At 44.7% G+C, this 26,974-nt stretch overlaps 1 protein-coding gene across 11 annotated transcripts in view; it reads left to right on the top strand.

The window, feature by feature from the left end:
- ATXN2 (ataxin 2) overlaps window positions 1-26,974 on the top strand; it is a 1,121,476-nt gene that overhangs the window by 848,672 nt on the left and 245,830 nt on the right. For all 11 annotated transcript variants that reach the window (XM_069214846.1, XM_069214840.1, XM_069214837.1 and 8 more), the window contains one exon: window positions 319-451. In XM_069214846.1, the coding sequence (XP_069070947.1) occupies window positions 319-451 (133 nt within the window). The remainder of the gene's footprint in view (window positions 1-318; window positions 452-26,974) is intronic.

Below are 26,974 nucleotides of genomic sequence, written 5' to 3' on the forward strand. Positions count from 1 at the left end.
AACTCTTTGAGTTAATGTCAATACATTAATATTCTTTGTTCCAGTGTCCTGCATTCGGCTGTGTAACATACAACACTTGAACCAGTGCCAAGGCATACAGGATCAGAACTAGTTCTAAGATCTTCAACATCTCTCTCACTAAAACGTAAGAAAGATTAAGGTCCCAGAAGCCAACAAGAAATAAACCTGCATAGAGTAAAACAGAACCTTGCTTCCAAATGTATGTAGTTTTTCTGGTTATAGTTTTATTTTGAAATGCCATAAATCATTACCACCTGGGTAGAATTTGTATTTATGTTTGCCCTTTATCTTTAACAGCACCCTCATGTTTACAGTCCTGTAATACAAGGCAATGCAAGAATGATGGCTCCACCAACACATGCACAGCCTGGTTTAGTTTCATCTTCTGGAACGCAGTATGGCACACATGAGCAGACACACGCTATGTATGGTAGGACACTTTTTTAAATTTACTTTTTGAAACTACATAATGGAAATGAGATTGGCATGCAATTGTTTACATACTTCATTTATAACTTCATATTGTTACCATGTTACCTGACGCACCTAATGAAATTGCACAGTGTTGTTTATGTATTTAGTAAATAACGTCAAATGCTTTGATGTTCATTAATGCATGTATCCAGAAATGTCCTCAAAACCTTGTTTGGTGTAATGTGATTGTCGGAAGGTTGGCCTGGTGTGTGGTGGGTACCTGGGTTACTTAAACCTTATACCAGGTCCAGGTATCCCCTATTAGTGTAGTGTAGGCAGTATCTAGAAGCCAGGCTCTCTACAGGTAGCTGGATAAGCAGCCAAGGCTTATCTAGGAGACATGCAAAGCTCATGCTATACCACTGTAGTCACACAGCACTTACACACATGAAAGAAAACAGTGTTACAAAAATAAAGCTACTTTATTTTAGTGAGACAGTACCAAAAAGTACTAGAGAGGCAACCTTCCAGTAGGAGAGTATACACTAGATATGTACACTAGTAATCAGTAATAGGCACAAAAAGTGGTAGAAAACAGTGCAAATGCAAATAAACAATAGTGGCCCTAGGGGGAGCCCAAACCATATACTAAAAATATGGAATGCGAGCACAGGACCCCCACCTAGTAAGTGGAATGTGTAGAGGGACGCTGGGGGTAAATAGGTAAAGTAAATGCCACAGTCCCCCCTAGCGACCAGGAGGAAAGGAGTAAATTACTAGATTTTCCCCAAACCATCCAAAAGGAAGGAAAAGAAGAAAATGCATCACCCAGACAAGACTGCAAGAAACCAGCGGTGGATTCCGGAAGAAGAAGACCTGTGGAAGAAGGGCACCAAGTCCAGAAGTCACAGAAGAGTCCAGGAGGAGAAGGAGCTACTACCCACCCAGCTGTGGAGGCAGGAGTTGGTTGACGGTAGGACAAAGGCGGTCAGGAATGCAGCCCTGTAGCAGGTGAAGAGTTCCTGGAGGATGCAGTCGACATCCCACGCCGGATGGATGATTGCAGTCAGTCAGTGGTGTGGAAAAGCCACCAACCAGCCTTGGCAAAGGCAGAAGTCATGGTGAAGCAAAAGTTGAGCCACCTATCACGAGGGGGCTCTGACGTCCCCTGCCTGACCTGGCCACTCATATGCTCTGAGAGGTCCCTGCCAACCTTGGTTTCAAGATGGTAGAACACAGGGACCCTCTGCAGGATCTCTGGGCTCCACCCCTGGAATAGTGATGGATAGGAGAGTGGTCACTCCCCTTTCCATTGTCCAGTTTTGCGCCAGAGCAGGGACTGGGAGTCCCTGAACCGGTGTCGACTGGTTTATGCACATAGGGCACCAAATGTGCCCTTCAGGTCATACTGATGGCTTTGGGGAGGCTATCCCTCTCAAGCCAGCACACCTATTTCCAAAGGGAGAGGATGTTACCTCCCTCTCCCAAAGGAAATTCTTTGTTCTGCCTTCCTGGGCTTAAGCAGTTCAAGCAGCAGGAGGGCAGAAACCTGTCTGAGGGGTGGCAGCAGCTTGGGCTGCCCGGAAAACCCCAGAATACTGGTAGGAGCAATGCTGGGGATCCTCTAATGAACCCCCAGAGTGCATGGAATCATACTTCCAATACTGGCAGCAGTATTGGGGTTGATTCTGACATGTTTGATGACAAACATGTCTAGGTTTAGAGTTACCATTATGTAGCTGGACATAGTTAGTGACCTATGTCCAGTACATACATAAAATGCCATCCCCGCACTCATGTAATCCAGGAAAATGGAACTGGAGTTCATGGGGCACCTCTGCGATTGTAGGGGTACCCTTACATACAGGTACTTGTACCCTTTCCTCTGGGCTAGGAGGGCCTGCCAAAGGGGTGACCTACAGTGACCTTGTGTAGTGACCTGTAGTGAAAAGGGTGCATGCACCATTTTAACGCAGGCTGCAACAGCAGGCCTGCAGATACACATTTCATGGGCTCCCCATGGGCGGCATAATACATGCTGCAGCCCATGGGACCCCCTGATATCCCTATTACTGGCTACCATATACTAGAGACTTACATGGGGCACCATTATGCCAAATGTGGTGTGTGTGTGGGGGGGGAGGGCAAGTAACCAAGTTTAAAGGGAGAGAGCAAAGTCACTGGGGTCTTGGTAGCAGGATCCCAGTGAACACAGTCAAACATACTGACAAACAGGCAAGAAGTGGGGGTAACCATGCTAAAAAGAGGCTACTTTCCTACTGTGATGCATAAACGTAATTTGTAGCATAGGTCAATATTTATTGAAAGGTTATGAAACCATTACAATGAAAATCAGTTAATAGAATGACCTTTGAAACAGCTTTTCCAGGTTCATGATATCTTTACAAAATTTTTACAGAAGCAGATATAACCTTAAAAAGGAATGAAGTGCAGATTGTAGAACTTGTAATAATCGTTTAGGAGTTACATGCATGTGTATGTTTTACAGGGACAATTTCTTCAATCTATGGTATTTTCACGTTTCTGTAGCTTATGTGCGCACTAAATCATGTAAAATTCTAAAACACCTTTAAAAGGCCATTTCTAATGTGGATCTGCATAGTGAGCGATGTAGAGCCTATTCTGCACTTGAAGCTCATAGTAGCCTCAGCAAGCTGTCACAGGCTTCTCATTGAGGAACTGTGAGGTGCACAAGCTGAAAACTCAGCAATTAATCAACAGACACAATAAGTTCACTGTCCAGCCCATTGACTGTCTTCTTAGGAAAGCTTGGTTTTTAATCTCACAGCAGTACTAAATAATTGCACAATTAAATTCAGTATACAGATCATGATCCCAGTTCCAATTGTAGCTTGTGGCTCTACCCCCTCTATTTCCTTTTTGTTAATCTCTCTTGGTAAGGGACACTCAATTCACTTGTTGAAGCATTTCTTACCCCATGTTGGTGATGTGGGAACTAGCTAGTCTCTCACAGTCATCTAGTGAGGATCCTGCAGCTCTACCATCTTTCTGCAGGCTGTATCTGAGAGTCTGCCTAGGAGGCCAGGTGCAGTGTGTTTCGAAGTGCATGTGACCACTTGCACTCAGCTCAGTTCAGCAGATCCAGCTGCTGCAGCCTGTCAGCCCACGGGAATGAAGTTAGCCCCAACTGTTCAACCAGTGTTAAAGCACTTATAGGCCCTGATCAGGCCATCACAGTCAGCGTGGCAATGGCAGCCATGCTTGGCTGCCACTCTCACCCACCTAGTTGCAGTCTTGAAGTAGTTTCCTCCAGGAACATTCCTGAGACTGGGGGAGGAGAGTTGTGCAGCCTGGATCACTCCTGGCTTCTTTCGTAAGCAGTCTGTAGGAAGTTGGCTCTGTATATACTATTTCAAAGTACGAAAGAGTGTGCACAGAGTCCAAGGGTTCCCCTTAGAGGTAAGATAGTGGCAAAAAGAGATCACTCTAATGCTATATTTTGTGGTAGAGTGGTCGAGCAGTAGGCTTACCAGAGGGTGGTTTTAAGCATTTATTGTGTACACACAGGCAATAAATGAGGAACACACTCAAAGACTTCCTCTAGGCCAATAGGTTTTTATATTGAAAAATATATTTTCTTAGTTTATTTTAAGAACAACAGGTTCAAGATTTACAAGTAATACTTCAAATGAAAGGTATTTCACTTATGTACTCTAGGAACTTTGAATAATCACAATATCATGTACAGTCTTTGTAAAAATGGCAATAAGCTATTTTAAAAGTGGACACTGCAAAAATCAACAGTTCCTGGGGGAGGTAAGTAAAGGTTAAGTAAAACACTCAAGTCTCAAAGTTGGGTCCAAGGTAGCCCACCGTTGGGGGTTCAAGGCAACCCCAAAGTTACCACACCAGCAGCTCAGGGCCGGTCAGGTGCAGAGGTCAAAGAGGTGCCCAAAACACATAGGCTTCAATGGATAACAGGAGTGCCCCGGTTCCAGTCTGCCAGCAGGTAAGTACCCGTGTCCTCAGGGGGCAGACCAGAGGGGTTTTGTAGAGCACCGGCGGGGTGGGGGGGGGAAACAAGCAGACACAGAAACTACACCCTCAGCAGCACAGGGGCAGCCGGGTGCAGAGTGCAAACAGGCGTCTGATTTTAGATAGGAAGTAATGGGGTGACCCGGGGGTCTCTTCAACGATGCAGGCAGGCACAGGGGGGCTCCTTGGGTTAGCCACCACCTGGGCTAGGCAGAGCGTCGCTCCTGCACTGGAGTTCGGTTCCTTCAGGTCCTGGGGGCTGCGGGTGCAATGTTGGTTCCAGGCATCAGGTCCCTTGTTACAGGCAGTCACGGTCAGGGGGAGCCTCTGGATTTCTTTTGCAGGCATTGCTGTGGGGGTTCAGGGGGGTAGTCTCTGGCTACTCACGGGCTCACAGTCGCTGGGGAGTCCTCCCTGTAGTGTTGGTTCTCCGCAGGTCGAGCCGTGGGCGTCAGGTGCAGAGTGGAAAGTCTCACGCTTCCGGCGGAAAACTTGAAGTCTTTAAAGTTGTTTCTTTGTTGCAAGAAAGTTGCAGATTGTTGAACGGGGCTGCTGTTCACTGCAGTTTCTTGGTCCTTGGTTGCAGCGCAGTCCTCTGAGGCTTCAGAGGTCGCTGGTCCCTGTTGGATGCGTCGCTGTTGCAGCTTTCTTCGAAGTTAGGAGACAGGTCGGTAGGGCTGGGGCCAAAGCAGTTGTCATCTCCGTCTTCACTGCAGGGCTTCAGGTCAGCAGTCCTTCTTGTTAAGGTTGCAGGAATCTAGTTTCCTAGGTTCTGGGGAGCCCCTAAATACTGAATTTAGGGGTGTGTTTAGGTCTGGGAGGGCAGTAGCCAATGGCTGCTGTCCTGGAGGGTGGGTACACCCTCTTTGTGCCTCCTGCTTGTCGGGAGGGGGGGCACATCCCTAATTCTATTGGGGGAATCCTCCACTCACAAGATGGAGGATTTCTAAAAGAAAGGGTCACCTCAGCTCAGGACACCTTAGGGGCTGTCCTGACTGGTGGGTGACTCCTCCTTGTTTTTCTAATTATCTCCTCCCAGCCTTGCCGCCAAAAGTAGGGGCAGTGGCCGGAGGGGCTGGCATCTCCACTAGCTGGGATGCCCTGTGGTGCTATAACAAAAGGGGTGAGCCTTTGAGGCTCACCGCCAGGTGTTACAGTTCCTGCAGGGGGAGGTGAGAAGCACCTCCACCCAGTACAGGCTTTGTTCCTGGCCACAGAGTGACAAAGGCACTCTCCCAATGTGGCCAGCAACATGTCTGGTGTGTGGCAGGCTGGCAGAAACTAGTCAGCCTACACTGGAAGTCGGGTATGTTTTCAGGGGGCTCCTCCCATTTCGGCTCCATTGCGCATGGGCGTCAACTCCATCTTAGATTGGTTTTTTTTCCGCCATCGGGTTCGGACGTGTTCCTTTTCGCTCTGTGTTTCGGGTCGGAAAGTTAGTTAGAATCTCGGAAAAATCGTCGGTATTGTTTGCGTTCGGGATCGGGTTAGTTACAACAGATCGACACCGTCTTTTGAAGAGCTCCGGTGGCCCTTCGGAGTTTTTTTTTATCCCCCGTCGGGGCCTGGTCGGCCCGGCCACGTGTCTCTTCAAGGCTGATGGAACGGACCCCATTCCGCTTCTGTCCAAAATGCCATAACAAGTATCCATATACAGATCAGCATCTGGTCTGTAACTTGTGTTTGTCGCCGGAACACAAGGAAGATACTTGTGAAGCCTGTCGAGCGTTTCGGTCCAGGAAGACACTAAGAGACCGAAGAGCAAGGAGACTGCAAATGGCATTGGCGCCGACAGGACAGAGAGCGTTTCGAGGAGGACATTCTCCATCCAGGAATCGAACTCGGATGAGATCGATCCCGAAGAAACGCCAAAAACCGTGAGTAAGACGTTGAAACACAAAACTCACGAAAAAAACACTAAAGCCCAGGGGATGCCACCGCCAACAGGCCATGGCTTAACCCGAAAAATAGGTGACCGATCATCGGCACCGAAAAAAGGCACGCTGGGGGCGAAGTCACCCGACTCCGGTCGAGATACCGCCACACAGCAATCTTGGGCTCGAGCACCGAGATAGCGGCACCGAAATGGGTCGGCACCGAGAGACCACGACGCCGAAAGTAAAGAAGGTTTCGTCGGAACCGAAAAAAGCAGCCGATAAGGTTTTCGATACCGAAACATCCGGCCTCGGAACCGAAAACAAGTTCCTACACTGAGGAACAAGGACTGTCCACACAAATGAAGACACATAGATTTGGACAAGAATTGGAAACAATAGAGCCAGACTATACACAAACAAGGCTCCATATCCAAAAAGAAACAGGGAACATCAGTACTCTCCCTCCGATTAAAATGAAACGCAAACTTGCCTTTCAGGAAAAAGACAAGCAGCCACAGGCAAAGGTGGCTAAACAAGTAACCCCGCCACCATCTCCACAATGCTCTCCGCAACCATCACCGGTAGCCACTCCACCAATGATGCAATCCCCAACACATACAGGAATGAGTCAAGATGACCCTGACGCATGAGACCTTTATGACGCACCAGTGTCAGATAATAGTCCTGAATGTTATCCAGCTAGACCGTCGCCACCAGAGGATAGTACAGCCTTACGCACAGGTGGTGTCGAGAGCAGCGGCATTTCATAATGTCAGCCTGCATGCTGAGCCCATTGAAGACGACTTTCTTTTTAACACACTGTCATCCACACACAGCCAGTATCAAAGTCTTCCTATGCTACCCGGAATGCTAAAACACTCCAAACAAGTGTTTGAAGAGCCTGTAAAAGGAAGGGCCATTACTCCAAGAGTGGAGAAAAAATATAAACCGCCACCAACAGACCCCGTGTACATCACACAACACCGGACTCAGTTGTAGTAGGGGCAGCGCGCAAAAGAGCGAACTCACATACTTCAGGAGATGCACCACCTCCAGATAAAGAAAGTAGAAAATTTGACGCAGCAGGCAAAAGGGTGGCGGCACAGGCAGCAAACCAGTGGCGTATTGCCAGTTCACAGGCTTTGTTGGCCAGATACGATAGGGCCCATTGGGACGAAATGCAACACTTTATAGAACATTTGCCCAAGGAGTTCCAAAAGAGAGCGCAGAAGGTAGTAGAAGAAGGACAGAGTATCTCCAACAATCAGATGCGGTCAGCAATGGATGCTGCAGACACAGCTGCTAGAACTGTCAACACAGCAGTAACAATAAGGAGACATGCATGGCTGCGTACATCAGGATTTAAACCAGAAATACAGCAAGCTGTGCTGAATATGCCATTCAACGGACAGCAGTTGTTTGGGCCGGAGGTGGACACTGCGATCGAAAAACTTAAAAAAGACACTGACACGGCCAAAGCCATGGGCGCACTCTACTCCCCACAGGGCAGAGGCACATTTCGAAAAACACAGTTTAGAGGGGGGTTTCGAGGACAAAGCACAGAACCCACAACCTCACAAACAAGAGCCACTTACCAGAGCCAGTATCAGCGGGGAAGTTTTCGGGGACAATATAGAGGGGGACAATTCCAAAAGAATAGAGGAAAGTTCCAAAGTCCCAAAGATCCTCCAAACAAACAGTGACTTCCAAGTCACACATCCCTAACACATAACATCTGTGGGGGGGAGACTAACCAAATTTTACAAACATTGGGAGGAAATAACAACAGACACTTGGGTCCTAGCAGTTATCCAGCATGGTTATTGCATAGAATTTCTCAAATTCCCTCCAAACGTCCCACCGAAAACACACAATATGTCAAAACAACATATAGATCTTCTAGGACTAGAGGTTCAGGCATTGCTACTAAAAGAAGCAATAGAATTAGTACCAAAACATCAGAAAGGAACAGGAGTTTACTCTCTGTACTTTCTCATACCCAAAAAAGACAAGAGTCTGAGACCTATATTAGATCTCCGAACATTAAATACCTACATCAAATCAGATCACTTTCACATGGTGACATTACAAGACGTAATCCCACTACTCAAACAACAAGACTACATGACAACACTAGACCTAAAGGATGCATATTTCCATATACCGATACATCCTTCACACAGAAAGTACTTAAGGTTTGTATTCCAAGGGATACATTACCAATTCAAGGTGTTGCCATTCGGAATAACAACTGCGCCAAGAGTTTTTACAAAGTGCCTGGCAGTCGTAGCTGCACATATCAGAAGGCAGCAAATACATGTGTTCCCGTACCTAGACGATTGGTTAATCAAAACCAACACGCTAGAAAAGTGTTCACAACACACAAAGTATGTCATAGAAACCCTCCACAAACTAGGTTTCTCAATCAACTACACAAAGTCACACCTTATACCGTGTCAAACACAGCAATACTTAGGGGCGACAATCAACACAGCAAAAGGGATTGCCACTCCAAGTCCACAAAGGGTTCAAGCATTTCACAATGTAATACAGGCCATGTATCCAAAACAAAAAATACAAGTCAAAATGGTGATGAAACTCCTAGGCATGATGTCCTCATGCATAGCCATTGTCCCAAACTCAAGGTTGCACATGCGGCCCTTACAACAGTGCCTAGCATCACAGTGGTCACAGGCACAGGGTCAACTTCTAGATCTGGTGTTGGTAGACCGCCAAACATACACCTCGCTTCAATGGTGGAACAGTATAAATTTAAACAAAGGGCGGCCTTTCCAAGACACAGTGCCACAATATGCAATAACCACAGATGCCTCCATGATAGGGTGGGGAGCACACCTCAATCAATACAGCATCCAAGGACAATGGGACACTCACCAAAAACAGTTTCACATAAATCACTTAGAACTATTGGCAGTATTTCTAGCGCTGAAAGCATTTCAACCCATAATAAGCCACAAACACATTCTTGTCAAAACAGACAACATGACAACGATGTATTACCTAAACAAACAGGGAGGGACACACTCAACACAGTTGTGGCTCCTAGCACAAAAAATATGGCATTGGGCGATTCACAACCACATTCGCCTAATAGCACAATTTATTCCAGGAATTCAGAATCAGTTAGCAGACAATCTCTCTCGGGATCACCAACAAATCCACGAATGGGAGATTCACCCCCAAATACTAAATACTTACTTCCAGAGTTGGGGAACACCACAAATAGATCTATTTGCAACAAAGGAAAACGCAAAATGCCAAAACTTCGCATCCAGGTACCCACAAAATCAGTCTCAGGGCAATGCGTTATGGATGAGTTGGTCAGGGATATTTGCTTACGCTTTTCCCCCTCTCCCACTCCATCCATATCTAGTAAACAAGTTGAGTCAAAACAAACTCAAACTCATACTAATAGCGCCAACATGGGCAAGACAACCTTGGTACACAACACTACTAGACCTCTCAGTAGTGCCTCATGTCAAACTACCAAACATACCAGATCTGTTAACGCAACACAAACAACAGATCAGACACCCAAATCCAGCATCGCTGAATCTAGCAATCTGGCTCCTGAAGTCCTAGAGTTCGGACACTTAGACCTTACACATGAATGTATGGAGGTCATAAAACAAGCTAGGAAACCTACCACTAGACATTGTTATTCAAATAAGTGGAAAAGATTTGTTTATTACTGCCATAATAATCAAATTCAACCCTTACACGCATCTGCCAAAGACATCGTAGGATACTTACTTCATTTGCAAAAGTCAAAGCTAGCTTTTTCTTCCATTAAGATACATCTTACAGCAATTTCAGCTTACCTGCAAATTACGCACTCCACTTCTCTATTTAGGATACCAGTCATAAAAGCATTTATGGAAGGTCTAAAGAGAATTATACCACCAAGAACACCACCAGTTCCTTCATGGAACCTCAACATTGTCTTAACACGACTCATGGGTCCATCTTTTGAGCCCATGCACTCTTGTGAAACGCAATACTTAACATGGAAAGTTGCATTTTTAATTGCCATCACATCTTTAAGAAGAGTAAGTGAGATTCAAGCATTTACCATACAAGAACCATTTATTCAAATACACAAGCATAAAGTAGTTCTACGGACAAATCCTAAATTTTTACCAAAAGTCATATCACCGTTCCACTTAAATCAAACAGTAGAATTACCAGTGTTCTTCCCACAGCCAGACTCTGTAGCTGAAAGAGCACTACATACATTAGACATCAAAAGAGCGTTAATGTACTACATTGACAGAACAAAACTAATTCGAAAAACAAAACAATTATTTATTGCTTTCCAAAAACCTCATACAGGAAATCCAATTTCTAAACAAGGCATTGCTAGATGGATAGTTAAGTGCATTCAAACCGGTTATCTTAAAGCAAAAAGAGAACTGCCTATTACACCAAAGGCACACTCAACTAGAAAGAAAGGTGCTACCATGGCCTTTCTAGGAAATATTCCAATGACCGAAATATGTAAGGCAGCTACATGGTCTACGCCTCATACATTTACCAAACACTACTGTGTAGATGTGCTAACGGCACAACAAGCCACAGTAGGCCAAGCAGTACTACGAACATTGTTTCAAACAACTTCAACTCCTACAGGCTGAACCACCGCTTTTGGGAAGATAACTGCTTACTAGTCTATGCACAGCATGAGTATCTGCAGCTACACATGCCATCGAACGGAAAATGTCACTTACCCAGTGTACATCTGTTCGTGGCATTAGTCGCTGCAGATTCACATGCGCCCACCGCCTCCCTGGGAGCCGTTTAGAAGTTGATCTTGAACATCTGTATATTTGTAAATATATTACTTTAAACTACATTATGTACATACCACCATTGCATGGGCACTATTACTAGCATACACAACTCCTACCTCACCCTCTGCGGGGAAAAACAATCTAAGATGGAGTCCACGCCCATGCGCAATGGAGCCGAAATGGGAGGAGTCCCTCGGTCTCGTGACTCGAAAAGACTTCTTCGAAGAAAAACAACTTGTAACACTCCGAGCCCCACACCAGATGGTGGGATGTGCACAGCATGTGAATCTGCAGCGACTAATGCCACGAACAGATGTTCACTGGGTAAGTGACATTTCCCATATATATATATATATATATATATATATATATATATGGTCAGTGGCATGTGTATCTCCAGATACACATGCTGTGCATTATACTTCTGCCATCTAATGTTGGGCTCAGAGTGTTACAAGTTGTTTTTCTTCAAAGAAGTGTTTTCGAGTCACGGGATGGAGTTACTCCTTCTCTTGGGTTCCATTGCGCATTGGGCATCGACTCCATGTTAGATTGTTTTCTTTCCGCTGTCAGATTCGGATGTGTTTCCTTTCGCTCCGAAAGTTTGATTCAGATAACTTAGAAAACGCCTTATTTTCATCGGTATTGTATTGATCGGGTTTACATCTTCCATTGACACATCGGTACCGTCGGAGAAGACAGCTTTATTCGCCCTTCGGGGCGCGTGCCCCCAACTCGGGCCTAGTCAGGCCGGCCACGTGAAGCCTCATGGATCAGACTCCATTCCAATTCTGTCCTCGGTGCCACGCAAAATTCCCTTATACAGACCAACATCTCGTCTGTAATCTTTGCCTTTCCCCAGATTATCGGGAAGAAAATTGTGAGGCCTGTCGATCCTTCTGGTCCAAAAAGACGCTTCGAGACAGGAGGGCACGAAGACTAGAGATGGCGTCCAAAATCTCCGAACATATTGACGTGGAGGAGGAAGAGATCATGCAGACAGCAGTCTCCGTCCGAGGTTCCGACTCCGACCAAGAATTTGAGGAGGGCAGATCGGTCACGGCAGGACAGCATATGAGTATGCCTGCCCCTGTACCATCACAAAGATACAAGCATAAGGCCTTGGGTACGCCACTGCCAGAAGGCCATGGCTCGGCCCAAAAAAAGACATCCGATGACAAAACTACCAGTTCAGCACCGAAAAAGGCCACTCTTCCGAAACCATCTGAGTCGATAAAAGGCTTCGTGTCAGACTCCACTAAACATCATTTTTCGGAGTCGAAAGTTCGGAAATCCCTTTCGGATACGAGAACATCCACTACACTATCTTTTTTGATTCAAAAAAAGCCGGCTTCGGAACCGAAAAGAACACAATACACAGAGGAACATGGACTTTCAAAAAGACTAAAAGAAAGCCACAAAACCTCCGAAGAGGAAACTCAAGTACAACCAATACTTGAAGTAATGGATGAGAGGCAAGCCAGGATTCATATTCACTAGGAAACCGGCAGAATCCTAACAGCACCTCCTGTAAAACTAAGAGGAAATTAGCCTTTCAAGTGGAATCGGACACTATGCAGCCTCCAGCTAAAGTGCCAAAGCCAAAAGAGAGACCACCACCTCAATTTTCTCCTCCTCAATCTCCTCCTCACTCTCCACACCTGCATACCTCTCCTCCTACCAGCCCTACACCTAATGCAGTCACCATCACATTCATTTGACTCACAACAGGACAATGTAGATCCATGGTATCGTTATGATCCAGATCCCATTCCCGACAACGACCCGGACTGCTATCCTTCTAAGCCTTCACCACCAGAGGATAGTACAGTGTACAATCAGGTTTTAGCTAGGGCTGCAGCATACCATGGTGTCACCATGCACACTGAACCGTTGGAGGACAATTTTTTAATACACTCTCCTCCACACATTCAAAATACCAGTCGCTCCCCAGCATGCTAAAACATGCTGATCAGATATTTAATGGGCCAGTTAAAGCAAGGATAATTACTCCCAGGATAGAGAAAAAATACAAACCACCCCCCTCTGATCCTGATTACATAAGTCAACAAATCCCTCCAGATTCGGTAGTAGTAAGCACTGCTAAAAACAAAAAGGGCAAACTCAGTCATCAGGTGATGCACCCTCACCAGACAAAGAAAGTAGGAAATTTGATGCTGCAGGGAAGAGAGTTGCATCCCAGGCAGCCAATCAGTGGAGGATAGCCAACTCACAGGTGTTGTTGGCTAGATACGACAGGGCCCATTGGGATGAGATGCAAGACATAATTCAGCATCTCCCCAAGGAACATCAGAAAAGGGCACAGCAAATAGTGGAGGAAGGACAAGCCATCACCAATAATCAGATTAGGTCTGCCCTAGACGCAGCAGACACAGGTGCCAGGAGTGTCAACACTGCTGTGACAATAAGGAGGCATGCATGGCTCAGGTCCTCTGGTTTTAAACCCGAAATCCAACAAGCGTCGTTAAATATGCTGTTCAATAAAGAACAACTTTTCGGCCCAGAAGTTGACACTGCAATTGAGAAATTGCGCAAAGATTCAGACACCGCAAAAGCTATGGGTGCACTATACACCACACCATACAGGGGATCCTTTTGGAAACCTCAGTTTAGAGGTGGATTTAGAGCTCAAACAGCGAAGGCATCCACATCGCAGGCAAAGCCAACCTATTAACCACAATATCAACGGGGTGGTTTTAGGGGCACATATAGGTGGCTGAATCCCAAAAGTTGAGGGAAGTTTCAAACTTCTAAACAAACTCCACAGCCCCTAAGCAGTGACTTGGCTTATCCCCTTCCCCTCCATACCTCTCCTGTGGGGGGAAGACTGCAACAGTTCTACACCAATTGGCAAAATATTACCACAGACACTTGGGTAATGTCAATTATCCGCAATGGTTATTGCCTAGAATTGATACAAACACCCTCAAACATTCCACCAAAGCACCACAAACTATCCACAGAACACATCCATCTGTTACAGGAAGAAGTCAAATCTCTATTACTCAGACAAGCAATAGAAGCCGTCCCACAAGATCAAGTGGGGACAGGAGTTTACTCTCTCTACTTCCTGATTCCTAAAAAAGATGGCACCCTCAGACCAATATTAGATCTCACGACCCTCAATCTTTACATCCTGTCAGAACATTTTCACATGGTAACTCTTCAAGATGTTATCCCTCTACTCCAAAAACACGATTTCATGGCAAAACTAGACCTCAAAGATGCGTACTTTCATATACCCATCCATCCTGCGCACAGAAAATATCTCAGGTTTGTCATTCAAGGAAAGCACTATCAGTTCAAAGTGTTGCCCTTCGGAATAACAACAGCACCAAGGGTATTCACAAAGTGCCTGGCGGTAGTCGCAGCATACCTAAGAAGACAACATATACATGTCTTTCAATATCTAGACGATTGGCTAATAAAATCAAACAGTCATACTCTGTGTCAAAACCATACACATTATGTTATACAAACCCTGCACATGCTAGAGTTCTCAATAAATTACCAAAAATCACATCTACAACCTGCACAAACAGTATCTGGGTGTAATACTAAACACTCAAAAAGCGCTAGCATGTCTAAATACGCAAAGAATAAAGCATTCCGGAACATAATTACACAGATACAGACAAATCAACAGTACACTGTCAGAGTTGTCATGAACATTTTAGGGATGATGGCATAATGTATTGCAATTGTTCCACACACAAGACTAAACATGCGGCCCTTACAAGAGTGCCTTGCACAACAATGGTCACAAGCACATGATGAACTTCAAGATCTAGTATTGATAGACCGCCAAACATGCATGTCCCTTCAGTGGTGGAATTCCACAAATTTAAGCAAAGGGCGGCCATTTCAAGACCCTGTGCCTCAGACCATAATTATAACAGATGCATCAATGATTGGTTGGGGAGCTCACCTCAACAATCACAACATTCAAGGACAATGGGATGCAACACACAAACAGCTACACATAAATCACTTGGAGTTGTTAGCTGTCTTCCTAGCACTCAAAGCTTTTCAGCCTCTTCTCACACAAAAGAATGTCCTTGTCAAAACAGACAACATGACTACCATGTATTACCTAAACAAACGAGGAGAGACACATTTGTCCCAACTCTCCCTTCTAGCCCAGCAAATTTGGAAATGGGCAATCCACAACCACATTCACCTGGTAGCACAATACATTCCAGGGATACACAACCAATTGGCAGATGTTCTCAGCAGAAATCATCAAAAAACACACAAGTGGAGAAATTCACCCTCAAGTACTTCAAAAATACTTTCAACAATGGGGAACACCAAACATAGATCTGTTTGCCACAAGCGAAAACGCAGAATGCCAAAACTTCACATCCAGACATCCCCTATCCAAGGGCAATGCTCTATGGATCAATTGGTCAGGGATATTTGCTTACGCTTTTCCCCCTCTCCCACTCATTCCGTTTGTAGTCAACAAATTGCGTCAAAGCACACTCAATATGATACTCATAGCGCCAACGTGGGCCTGTCAACCGTGGTACACAACATTGTTAGACATGTCAGTAGTACCAAACTCCCAAACATACCAGACCTGTTAACACAAAACAAAGGACAAATCAGACACCCAAATCCCATCACACTCAATCTGGCGATTTGGCTCCTGAGGTCATAGAGTTTGGATATTTACAACTACCATCAGAATGTGTGGAAGTTATCAAGCAAGCAAGGAAACCCACTGCTAGACAGTGCTATGCTAACAAATGGAAAGAATTTGTATATTACTGTCAATCTAAACAGATTGACCCTCTTACAGCATCAATACAAGATATTGTATGTTATTTACTTCATTTACAAAAATCAAATTTAGCATTCTCTCCCATAAAAATACATCTTACTGCAATTTCAGCATATTTACAAAAATGTACATCACAGCTCCTTATTTAGAGTTCCTGTAATTAAAGCTGTCATGGAAGGCTTAAAACGCATTATTCCACCCAGGACAGTGCCAATTTCCTCTTGGAATTTAAACATAGTGCTTACACGACTTATGGGTCCACCATTTGAACCTATTCAGTCATGGCAAATGCAATTCTTAACATGGAAGGTTGCCTTCCTAGTCGCAATTACGTCATTGCGAAGAGTCAGTGAAATTCAAGCATTCACTATTGAAAAACCGTTCATACAAGTACACAAACATAAAGTTGTTCTAAGAACAAACCCCAAATTTCTTCTAAAGGTATTATTGCCTTTTCATATAAATCAAACAGTGGAACTACCAGTCTTCTTCCCACAGCCAGATTCTGTGGCAGAAAGAGCTCAACATACATTAGACATTAAAAGAGCACTAATGTACTATATTGACAGAACAAAACCATTCAGAAAAAACAAACAGCTGTTTGTAGCTTTTCAAAAGCCTCATACAGATAACCCCATTTCAAAACGAGGATTAGCAAAATGGATTGTAAAATGCATCCAAACATGCTACATAAAAGCCAAAAGACAACTTTTAGTTACTCCTAAAGCACATTCTACAAGGAAAAAAGTGCTACAATGGCTTTTTTTAGGAAAGATACCAATGGCTGAGATATGTAAAGCAGCCACTTGGTCAACACCACATACATTCACTAAACACTACTGTGTAGATGTTTTAGCAACACAACAAGTCACAGTAGGTCAAGCTGTCCTCAGAACATTGTTTCAAACAACTTCAACTCCTACAGGCTATATCCATTATCCTTCCATCTAGTGTTGGGCTCGGAGTGTTACAAGTTGTTTTTCTTTGAAGAAGTCTTTTCGAGTCACGAGACCGAGTGACTCCTCCCTGTCGGCTCCATTGCGCATGGGCATCGACTCCATCTTAGATTGTTTTCTTTCCGCCATCGGGTTCAGATGTGTTCCTCTTCGCTCCGTATTTCAAATCGGGAAAGTTAGCTAAATTATAGAAAATTTGACGGTATTGTTATCGTTCGGTACCGGGTTAGTGTTAGTGTATCGGCACCCACATCAAGAGCGCTCCGGCGGCCCTTTGGGGCATCCGTTCTTCACCGAGGCCTGGTCGGCCCGACCACACCCTTCGTCCCAGACTAATGGACCGGACCCCCTTACGCTTCTGTCCTAAGTGTAATTCGAAGTATCCTTATACAGACCAGCACCGGGTCTGTAATCTGTGTTTATCACCTGAACACAGGGAGGATACTTGCGAGGCTTGTCGAGCATTTCGATCGAAAAAGACACTAAGAGATCGATGAGCAAGAAGACTGCAAATGGTGTCGACACTGAAAGAGCAACTCAACGTCGGAGAGGAGGAAATCATTTCCATCCAGGGGACGGACTCGGACGAATCCGAAAGTGACCGAACCTCGACGGTGCAGCGAACAGTGAGTAAACCTGCCCCGTCCAAAACTCACACAAAGATATTTAAGGCCTTGGGGACACCACCGCCAACAGGCCATGGCTTAACCCACCGAAAGGAAGGTGACCATATCGGCACCGAAAAAGGCCAGGGATTTGCAGAAGACTTCCGACTCCGGTCGAGATTACAGCACCGAACGTTCTCGACACCGAGAGTTCGACTCACCCAAAGTGAGAAAAATGTCTTTGGAACCAAAAAAGACTATATCTGAAACCTCGGTACCGAAAAAAGCAGCTTCGGAGCCGAAAAGAAGCTCTTATACAGAAGAGCAAGGACTTTCCAGCCAAATGAAGGAAAGACACAGATTTGAGCAGGAGTTAAGTATGGAAGAACTGGGCCATACACAAAGGAGGTTACGTATCCAGATAGAGACTGGAAAAATACAAACTTTACCTCCAATCAAATCTAAAAGGAAACTTGCATTTCAGGAGACAGAAATGCAGCCTAAGGCAAAGGTGGTTAGAGACAAATCCCCACCACCAAGGGTATCACCACAACCGGCCCCACCGCACTCACCTCAACTGTCACCAGTGGTAACACATCCAATGCAGTCACCCACACATACAGGGATGACACAGGATGATGCTGATGCATGGGACTTATATGATGCACCAGTATTGGATAACAGTCCGGATTGTTATGCAACAAAGCCATCACCTCCAGAAGATAGTACTGCATACATGCAGGTATTATCCAGGGCAGCTACGTTCCACAACGTAGCAATGCACTCAGAGCCAATAGAGGATGATTTCCTATTTAACACCTTGGCATCCACCCATGCTTCCTACAAGAGTCTGCCAATGCTCCCGGGTATGCTCAAACACGCAAAACAAGTCTTCCAGGAGCCAGTTAAGGGAAGGGCCATCACGCCTAGGGTTGAGAAGAAGTACAAACCGCCCCCAACAGATCCTGTGTTCATAACACAACAACTTACACCGGACTCAGTGGTTGTAGGAGCAGCAAGAAAGAGAGCAAACTCTCAATCGTCAGGAGACGCTGCACCGCCTGACAAAGAAAGGAGAAAGTTTGACGCAGCTGGCAAACGAGTGGCAGCACAAGCAGCCAATCAATGGCGGATTGCTAATTCGCAAGCCCTACTTGCTCGCTACGACAGGGCACACTGGGACGAGATGCAACACATCATACAGCACTTGCCCAAGGAACATCAGAAACGTGCTCAACAGGTTGTGGAAGAAGGACAGGCGATATCTAACTACCAGATAAGGTCCGCACTAGACTCGGCAGACACAGCAGCACGAACGGTCAACACGGCGGTAACCATTCGCAGGCATGCATGGTTAAGAAGTTCTGGATTCCACCAGAGATCCAACAAGCGGTGTTGAACATGCCATTTAATCAGGAACAGTTGTTTGGTCCGGAAGTTGACACAGCAATTGAAAAGTTAAAGAAAGACACTGACCCGGTCAAAGCCATGGGTGCGCTCTATTCTCCACAAGTTAGAGGCACCTTTAGGAAACCACAATTCAGAGGAGGTTTTCAACAGCAAACATCAGAGCCTTCCACCTCTCAAACCAGACCCACCTATCAGGCACAATATCAAAGGGGAGGGTTTTGTGGTTCCTATAGAGGACAATTCCCAAGAGGAAGGGGAAAGTTCCAGGCAACCAAACCAAGCCAGACCAAACAGTGACTTCAATGTCACAGAACCCCAACACTTATCACCAGTGGGGGAGGCTAACCGCATATTATCAAAACTGGACACATATTACCACAGACGCATGGGTCCTATCAATTATCCAACATGGTTATTGCATAGAATTCACAAAATTCCCGCCAGATGTGCCACCAAGAACACACAATCTGTCCAAACAACACTTAGACCTATTACAAATAGAGGTCCAAGCACTATTACAAAAACAAGCAATAGAGCTAGTACCAAATCATCAGAAAGGAATAGGCGTCTACTCACTATATTTCCTAATTCCAAAAAAGGACAAAACGTTAGGACCTATCTTAGATCTCAGAACACTGAATCTCTTCATCAAATCAGACCACTTCCACATGGTAACACTTCAAGACGTGGTTCCCTTGCTAAAAAAGGAGGAATACATCTCAACATTGGATCTCAAGGATGCGTATTTCCACATACCCATCCATCCTTCTCACAGAAAATACTTAAGGTTTGTAATGCACGGCGTACACTATTAATTCAAAGTGCTACCGTTCGGGATAACAACGGCCCCAAGGGTATTCACAAAATGCCTAGCAATAGAAGCCACTCACATAAGGAGACAGCACATGCACGTATTCCCATATTTAGACTGGCTAATAAAAACCAACAGTCAACAACAGTGTCTTCTTCACACGCAATACGTCATAGAAACTCTACACAAACTAAGGTTCTCTATAAATTACCGGAAATCAAATCTGCAACCATCCCAAATACAACAATACTTGGGAGCAACACTCAACACACAAAGAGCAATTGCCACTCCAAGTCCACAAAGGGTCCAAGCGTTCCAAAATGTAACATCAAGCATACAGTCAAACCAACACTACCCTGTAAGGTTTGTAATGAAACTTCTAGGCATGATGTCTTCATGCATAGCCATTGTCCCAAATGCAAGATTACACATGAGGCCCTTAATACAGTGCCTAGCAAAACAATGGACACAAGCACAGGGTCAATTTCAAGATCTAGTGTTGATAGACTGCCAAACACATTTCTCGCTTCAATGGTGGAACCCTATAAATTTAAACAGAGGGCGGCCATTCCAAGACCCAGTGCCTCAAGCTGTTATCACAACAGATGCTTCCATGATGGGGTGGGGAGCACACTTCAACAAGCACAGCATACAGAGTCATTGGGACAATCAGCAAAAACAACTTCACATAAATCATTTGGAACTGCTAGCGGTGTTTCTAGCATTAAAAGCATTCCAACCACTGGTAGCCCACAAACACATCCTTGTCAAAACCTACAACATGACAACAATGTATTATTTCAACAAACAAGGGGGGGGGGGACACTCGTCACAACTGTGTCTCTTAGCACAAAGGATTTGGCATTGGGTAATTCACAATCACATTCGCCTGATAGCACAATACATACCAGGCATTCAGAATCAGTTAGCCGACAATCTGTCGAGATCACCAGCAAACTCACGAATGGGAAATTCATCCCCAGATCCTACAGGATCACTTCCTCCGCTGGGGAACACCAAACATATACCTATTCGCAACAAAAGAAAACGCAAAATGCCAAAACTTCGCGTCCTGTTACCCACACCCTCGAGCCAAGGGCAATGCACTATGGATCAGTTGGTCAGGTATATTTGCTTACGCTTTTCCCCCTCTCCCACCCATTCCTTATCTGGTCAACAAACTAAGCCAAAACAAACACAAACTAATACTCATAGCACCAACCTAGGCTCGCCAACCGTGGTACACAACACTGTTGGTCTTATCAGTAGTACCCCACATCAAATTACCAAACATACCAGATCTGTTAACACAACACAAACAACAGATCAGACACCCGAATCCAGCATCGCTCAATCTAGAAATCTGGCTCCTGAAGTCTTAGAATTCGGACATTTCAAATCTTACACAAGAGTGTATGGACGTCATTAAACAAGCGAGAAAACCAACAACAAGACATTGTTATGCAAACAAATGGAAAAGATTTGTTTGCTACTGTCACATTAATCAGATTCAACCACTACATGCCTCCACAAAGGACATCGTAAGCTACTTATTACACTCACAAAAGTCTAATTTAGCATTCTCTTCCATTAAAATACATCTCACTGCAATATCTGCCTATCTGCAGATTACACATACAACATCGCTTTTTAGAATCCCAGACATTAAAGCATTTATGGAGGGACTAAAAAGAATCATACCCCCAAGGACACCACCAGTACCTTCGTGAAACCTTAATATTGTATTAACACGACTCATGGGCCCACCATTCGAGCCCATTAATTCTTGTGAAATGCAGTATCTTACTTGGAAAGTAGCCTTTATAATAGCTATCACATCACTTAGAAGAGTAAGTGAGATACAAGCATTTACTATTCAAGAACCCTTTATACAAATACATAAACATAAAGTGGTTCTCCGTACAAATCCGAAATTCTTACCAAAGGTCATATCACCATTCCACTTAAACCAAACTGTGGAACTCCCGATCTTCTTTCCGCAACCAGACTCAATAGCAGAAAGAGCCTTACATACATTGGACATAAAAAGAGCACTAATGTATTACATTGACAGAACAAAACAATTGTTTGTAGCCTTCCAAAAACATCATGCAGGTAATCCTATATCCAAACAAGGCATCGCCAGATGGATAGTTAAATGTATTCAAACTTGCTATATTAAAGCAAAAAGACAATTACCTATTACACCAAGAGAACATTCCACTAGGAAAAAAGGAGCCACAATGGCTTTTCTTGGAAATATACCTATGACAGAAATTTGTAAGGCAGCCATCTGGTCTACGCCTCATACATTCACTAAGCATTACTGTGTAGATGTGTTAGCAACGCAACAAGCCACAGCAGGACAGGCTGTATTAAGAACATTATTTCAGACAACTTCAACTCCTACAGGCTAAACCACCGCTTTTTGGGGAGATTACTGCTTGTTAGTCTATGCACAGCATGTGTATCTGCAGCTACACATGCCATCGAACGGAAAATGTCACTTAGCCAGTGTACATCTGTTCGTGGCATGAGACGCTGCAGATTCACATGCGCCCTCCCACCTCCCCGGTAGGTGTAGCCGTTCTTAGTTGAATGAAAATTGTAAATTTGTAAATAAATATTCTTTTAATACACATCAAGTACATACAAACCTACTCCATTGCATGGGCACCTTTTAGTATACTCACAACTCCAACCTCACCCTCTGCGGGGAAAACAATCTAACATGGAGTCGATGCCTATGCGCAATGAAGCCGAAAGGGAGGGGTCACTCGGTCTTGTGACTCAAAAAGACTTCTTCGAAGAAAAACAACTTGTAACACTCCGAGCCCAACACTAGATGGCAGGGACAGTGCACAGCATGTGAATCTGCAGCGTCTCATGCCACGAACATATGTACACTGTGTAAGTGACATTTTCCATATATGCAACACAAAAGTATATATGTATGTGTGTGTGTGTATATATATATATATGTGTGTAAAAAGGATAATACATATACGTTTGGTTGTTTATACGTATGTAATATCTTGAAGATGTCTTATCTTCAGCTTCTTTCCCAGGGAAAAAGTATACATATGTGTATATATTCGACATGGTAGATATTCTTATCTTCAAACTCTTATTAAAAACTCTTATTTAACAGAGTGTTGTATTTTTCTCGGCAAGAGAAAACAGTTGATGTGTATCTTAAAATGTACGAATGATTTGGATATATCTTTATATGCTCGGAGGTATTGTTCAATAGCAGGCTATGCTGCTCTATGTTTCATCAGGATAGAAAGTGTAGTTTAGTTCTTCATTGAAATACCAATAGTCGTATATTATCTACCTCATAGGACAATACTGTCCTACCACAATGGGTGATGTTTATTGCTCATGGTTTCTCTTTCTTTTTAAAATCCTTGCTGTGGTCCTTCCACAGTGTCGATATTGTTCTCGTGTATAGATTTGCCTCCCATTAGTAGAGCGAGTATTTTAATATTTTGGTTACTTTGCCATATTTGCAAGGAATTTCTTATCACATGTTTCTTTCTGGAATTCTGTGTATTTCTATGGGATTTCTCTCCCTAGTCTTATGTTGTGTGATATGTTATGATTCACCTATATTATTATAATAAATCCTGGTCTGGTTGAATTGTTCTTGACCAGTTTTTTTTTCTTCTGACACATTTCTTAATGATATCATTTATTGTGATACTATCCCCCTGCTCTTAGCATTCTTATAACTTTTCTTACTGTGGTCATACACAGTTCTTTTCGCAAGTGATTTTTCTTGTACATTTTTTATAAATCAGTCTATTTATCTTTTGCTAGATTGTTCTTTCTTCTGATTAGCGAGACTCAAATTTTATTGGGTCGCTTCTGACGTATATTTAACATACTGTAGTTTTAAGGGTATGTGGTTTTATTTCCCCGGTGGTCCCTGTCACAGGTTTCTTGTGTAGTAGAGTATGTTTTTACTCGCCTAACTTGCTGAGTGTCCTGGCTTTTCTCTTGTTCCAGGGGGGTTTTGTTATATTTAGAAACTTTTTGAAGGGTCTCAGTTCGCATCCACTCCTCGAAGGAAGCTATTGCTCTGGTATCTGATTCTAAAGTAAGGAATCTGTGTCTAGATGTCGCAGTCAGATGAACAACTTACTTACCTTCGGCAATGCTATATCTGGTAGAGACAGGATCCAGCCACAGATTCCTTAACACTCCCATCCTTCCCTGTTCTGCGAACTGAGTTCTCTTTGGTCCCAGCGATTTCATTTTGGAAACATATATCTTTGCTTGCTTCAGAATTTGGTGATCATTTGACACAAGGTGTTTTTCTTAAAAAAGCACACAGGTTCAAATAGATTTTTTCTATAGGTGGCTCAGTGTTTTTAGCGCGGAAAATAGTCACGGAAGAAACTGACGCCAGCGAAGGAGGTTATACGGACTCCGATGACGTCACATGCAGTGGGCGACGTCAATACGGAGTTGCACAGTACCCTCTCCCGATGCGCTGATGTGCTGTGGAAAAGTTTCCTGATCCAGGCTGGTGCCTGAGCGAGGATTCTAAAGTAAGCAATCTGCTGGTAGATCCTGTCTCTACCATATAAAGCATTACCGAAGGTAAGTAACTTGTTCTTTAAAAGAACTGCTCAAGGATTCCCCCACGGGGCAGGGCGGGTACATTCAGTGCTTATGATTTCAGTGGAGATTCACTTTATTTCCTAACATCTTTTGTTGTTAATTCGAAATTTTCCATCTATAATTTCCAGCTTATCTTCCGTTTAAAAAAACAATATAATTATTGATGTTCTCAACTGTCTTATATCCAACATCATTTGCTTAAGCAGGTCGTATATTGAGCGAATTATTAAGTATTGAGAAATAACAGCAAATACAGTGACGTTCAAGTCCAGCTCCCTCCTCTATTGAGATGCAAATGTGATTGTGATATATCCGATAACAATATTTATATATAATATTTAGGAGCGGTTAAAAGGGAAAAGAGGGGTGAGGGAATAAGTTATAGAAGGAAGAAAGTAAAGGAAGGAAGAGAAAAGATGGTAGGAAAGACGGAACTAGAAAGCAGGGAAAGAGACAGTCAGGTGAAATCCAAGTACAGTAAATACCGGTGGAAGAAGGGGGGGGTGGAATATAGTGATGGTGATAAGGAACCATCAAAAAGGACAAATTCCTGGAGCATAGACTCGACTGCCATCCAGGATCGACGAATGGTGGGATAGTCCAGTAAGATATGAACAGTATCACAGGGCACATCTCCAGCAGACAGAGTGAGTTAACTATCCTGCGGCCTGAACTCGTGCCAGGGTCCAGCACCAAGCCCATAAGGATCTTAAAAAGACTGAGCTTCATCTGTCCCTCACAGACTCCTCATTCTATTTTTTTATAAAGAACTTTTATTGATTTTTGCAAAAGAAAGAAAACCATGATACAAACATCAAAACACGATGCCAACGGGCACCCAACATTGGTCGAACCTGTGATCCCAGACAGCACTAATATTAGAGATGACATGTTGTTCAGGTGCCTATTGCGGTCTCCCATTTCCCCCATATCCTATTGTATTTATCCGGACATCCTCTAGCCTCATATACAAGTTTTTCACTCTGTGCGCACCAATCCACTCCCCGTCTCCATTTAGCCAGTGATGGGGCACTCTTGGCCTTCCAGTTTGCCACTATATCCCTCTTAGCCACTAAGCACGCCACCCCGAGGAAGATTCGATCCGGTCTCATTAGTTCGGTGTCACCCATGATCCCAAGAAGGAGGGGCAAAGGCTCTCTTTCTATATTCTCCTGCAACACCTCAGAAACCTCCCCCAAGACAGCTCCCCAATAGGCTACCATGGCCGGGCAGGTCCATACCATGTGAAAGAAGTCGGCCGTGGGATTTCTGCAGCGGGGACACTCCGCAGTGGGGCGGAGGCCCGCTCTGTGTAGTTTGTCCGGTGTGAGGTATGCTGTGTGCAAAAAATACGTTTGTATCAGTCTAAGACGGGTAGCAATCGCCAGGGCACGCGGGGCCATTAGCGCCTCACTCCATTCCACCTCTTCCATGGGGCCCACCCACCCCTCCCATCTCTGGCGAAGCACCCCCAGGGAACCCGAGGTGCCGGAGACCAGGGTGCGATATATCTGGGAAACACCCCCCTTGCCCAAGCTCCCCATCAGTGCCTTGGCCTCCATGGGGCTGCACTCGGGTATGGTTTCTCCCACTCGGATATGTACTGATAAGGCATGTCGGAGCTGGAGGTATCTGTGGAACTGTGTCTTATTTAATGAAAAGTTTTTCTGGAGATCTTCGAAGGATTGTATGTGTGACCCATTCCAGACATCGCCTAGTGGTAGATGCCAATGTTATCCCAATTCTGAAACCTCTCCAGGCCCGCCACCTCCACCAATTGCCTCCCCTGCCACAATGGGGTCTGTTGGGTAAGACGGCCCCACCACCCTGTCGATTTTTGAGCCGTCCGTCATCCCTGCAGAACCACCTTGGTCACGTCCGGGATGTCTCGAGAGATCGGACCTCCATAAAGGGTGTCCCAAATCCGTGGGTATCCCATCGTTTGGAGCTCCAGTCGGTATGCCGGATCTCTCCACCCACCCCCCATCCAGTCATTAATTACAAGTATTTGTGACGCGAGGTGGTAGAAATGGATATTAGACATGCCCAAACCTCCATCATACACATCTCTCTGGCAGGTTTTGAGTGCTAACCGTGAGCGGGCTCCGCTCCATATAAATTGGCGTGCCAATGAGTCCATTTCCCCAAACCATTTCCTAGGAATGGGATGGGGAAAATTTTGCAGGAGATAGAGGAGCCTAGGGAGGATCATCATCTTGTAGAGCGCTATTCTACCAAGCAGGTTAAGAGGGAGTGTCCTCCAGTGTAGGAGATCGCTTCTAATTTTCCTGGTTAACGGTGTAACATTAAGTTCCCATGTCAATTCAGGGAGAAGTGAAATAAATATTCCCAGGTATTTAAAGCTGTTTCTTCGCACTGGAATATTCCGCTGCCAGTCCACACAGTCTCCGGAGCGGTGTAGGGGGACCAACAGGGACTTGGCGGGATTCAGGATCAACCCCGAGGCTTCTGCGAAAAGGCTCAGGATCTCTAGCACGCGGGGCCACTTTTAGCCGGGTTGGAGAGATATAGGAGGACATCATCTGCGTATAGCGCCACACGGTCCTCTGCGCAAGCGGGCCAGGACCAGCCTTCGATCAGGGGATCTCCTCGCAG

This window comes from Pleurodeles waltl, chromosome 11, assembly GCF_031143425.1.
Source record: "Pleurodeles waltl isolate 20211129_DDA chromosome 11, aPleWal1.hap1.20221129, whole genome shotgun sequence".
Classification (NCBI taxonomy): domain Eukaryota; kingdom Metazoa; phylum Chordata; class Amphibia; order Caudata; family Salamandridae; genus Pleurodeles; species Pleurodeles waltl.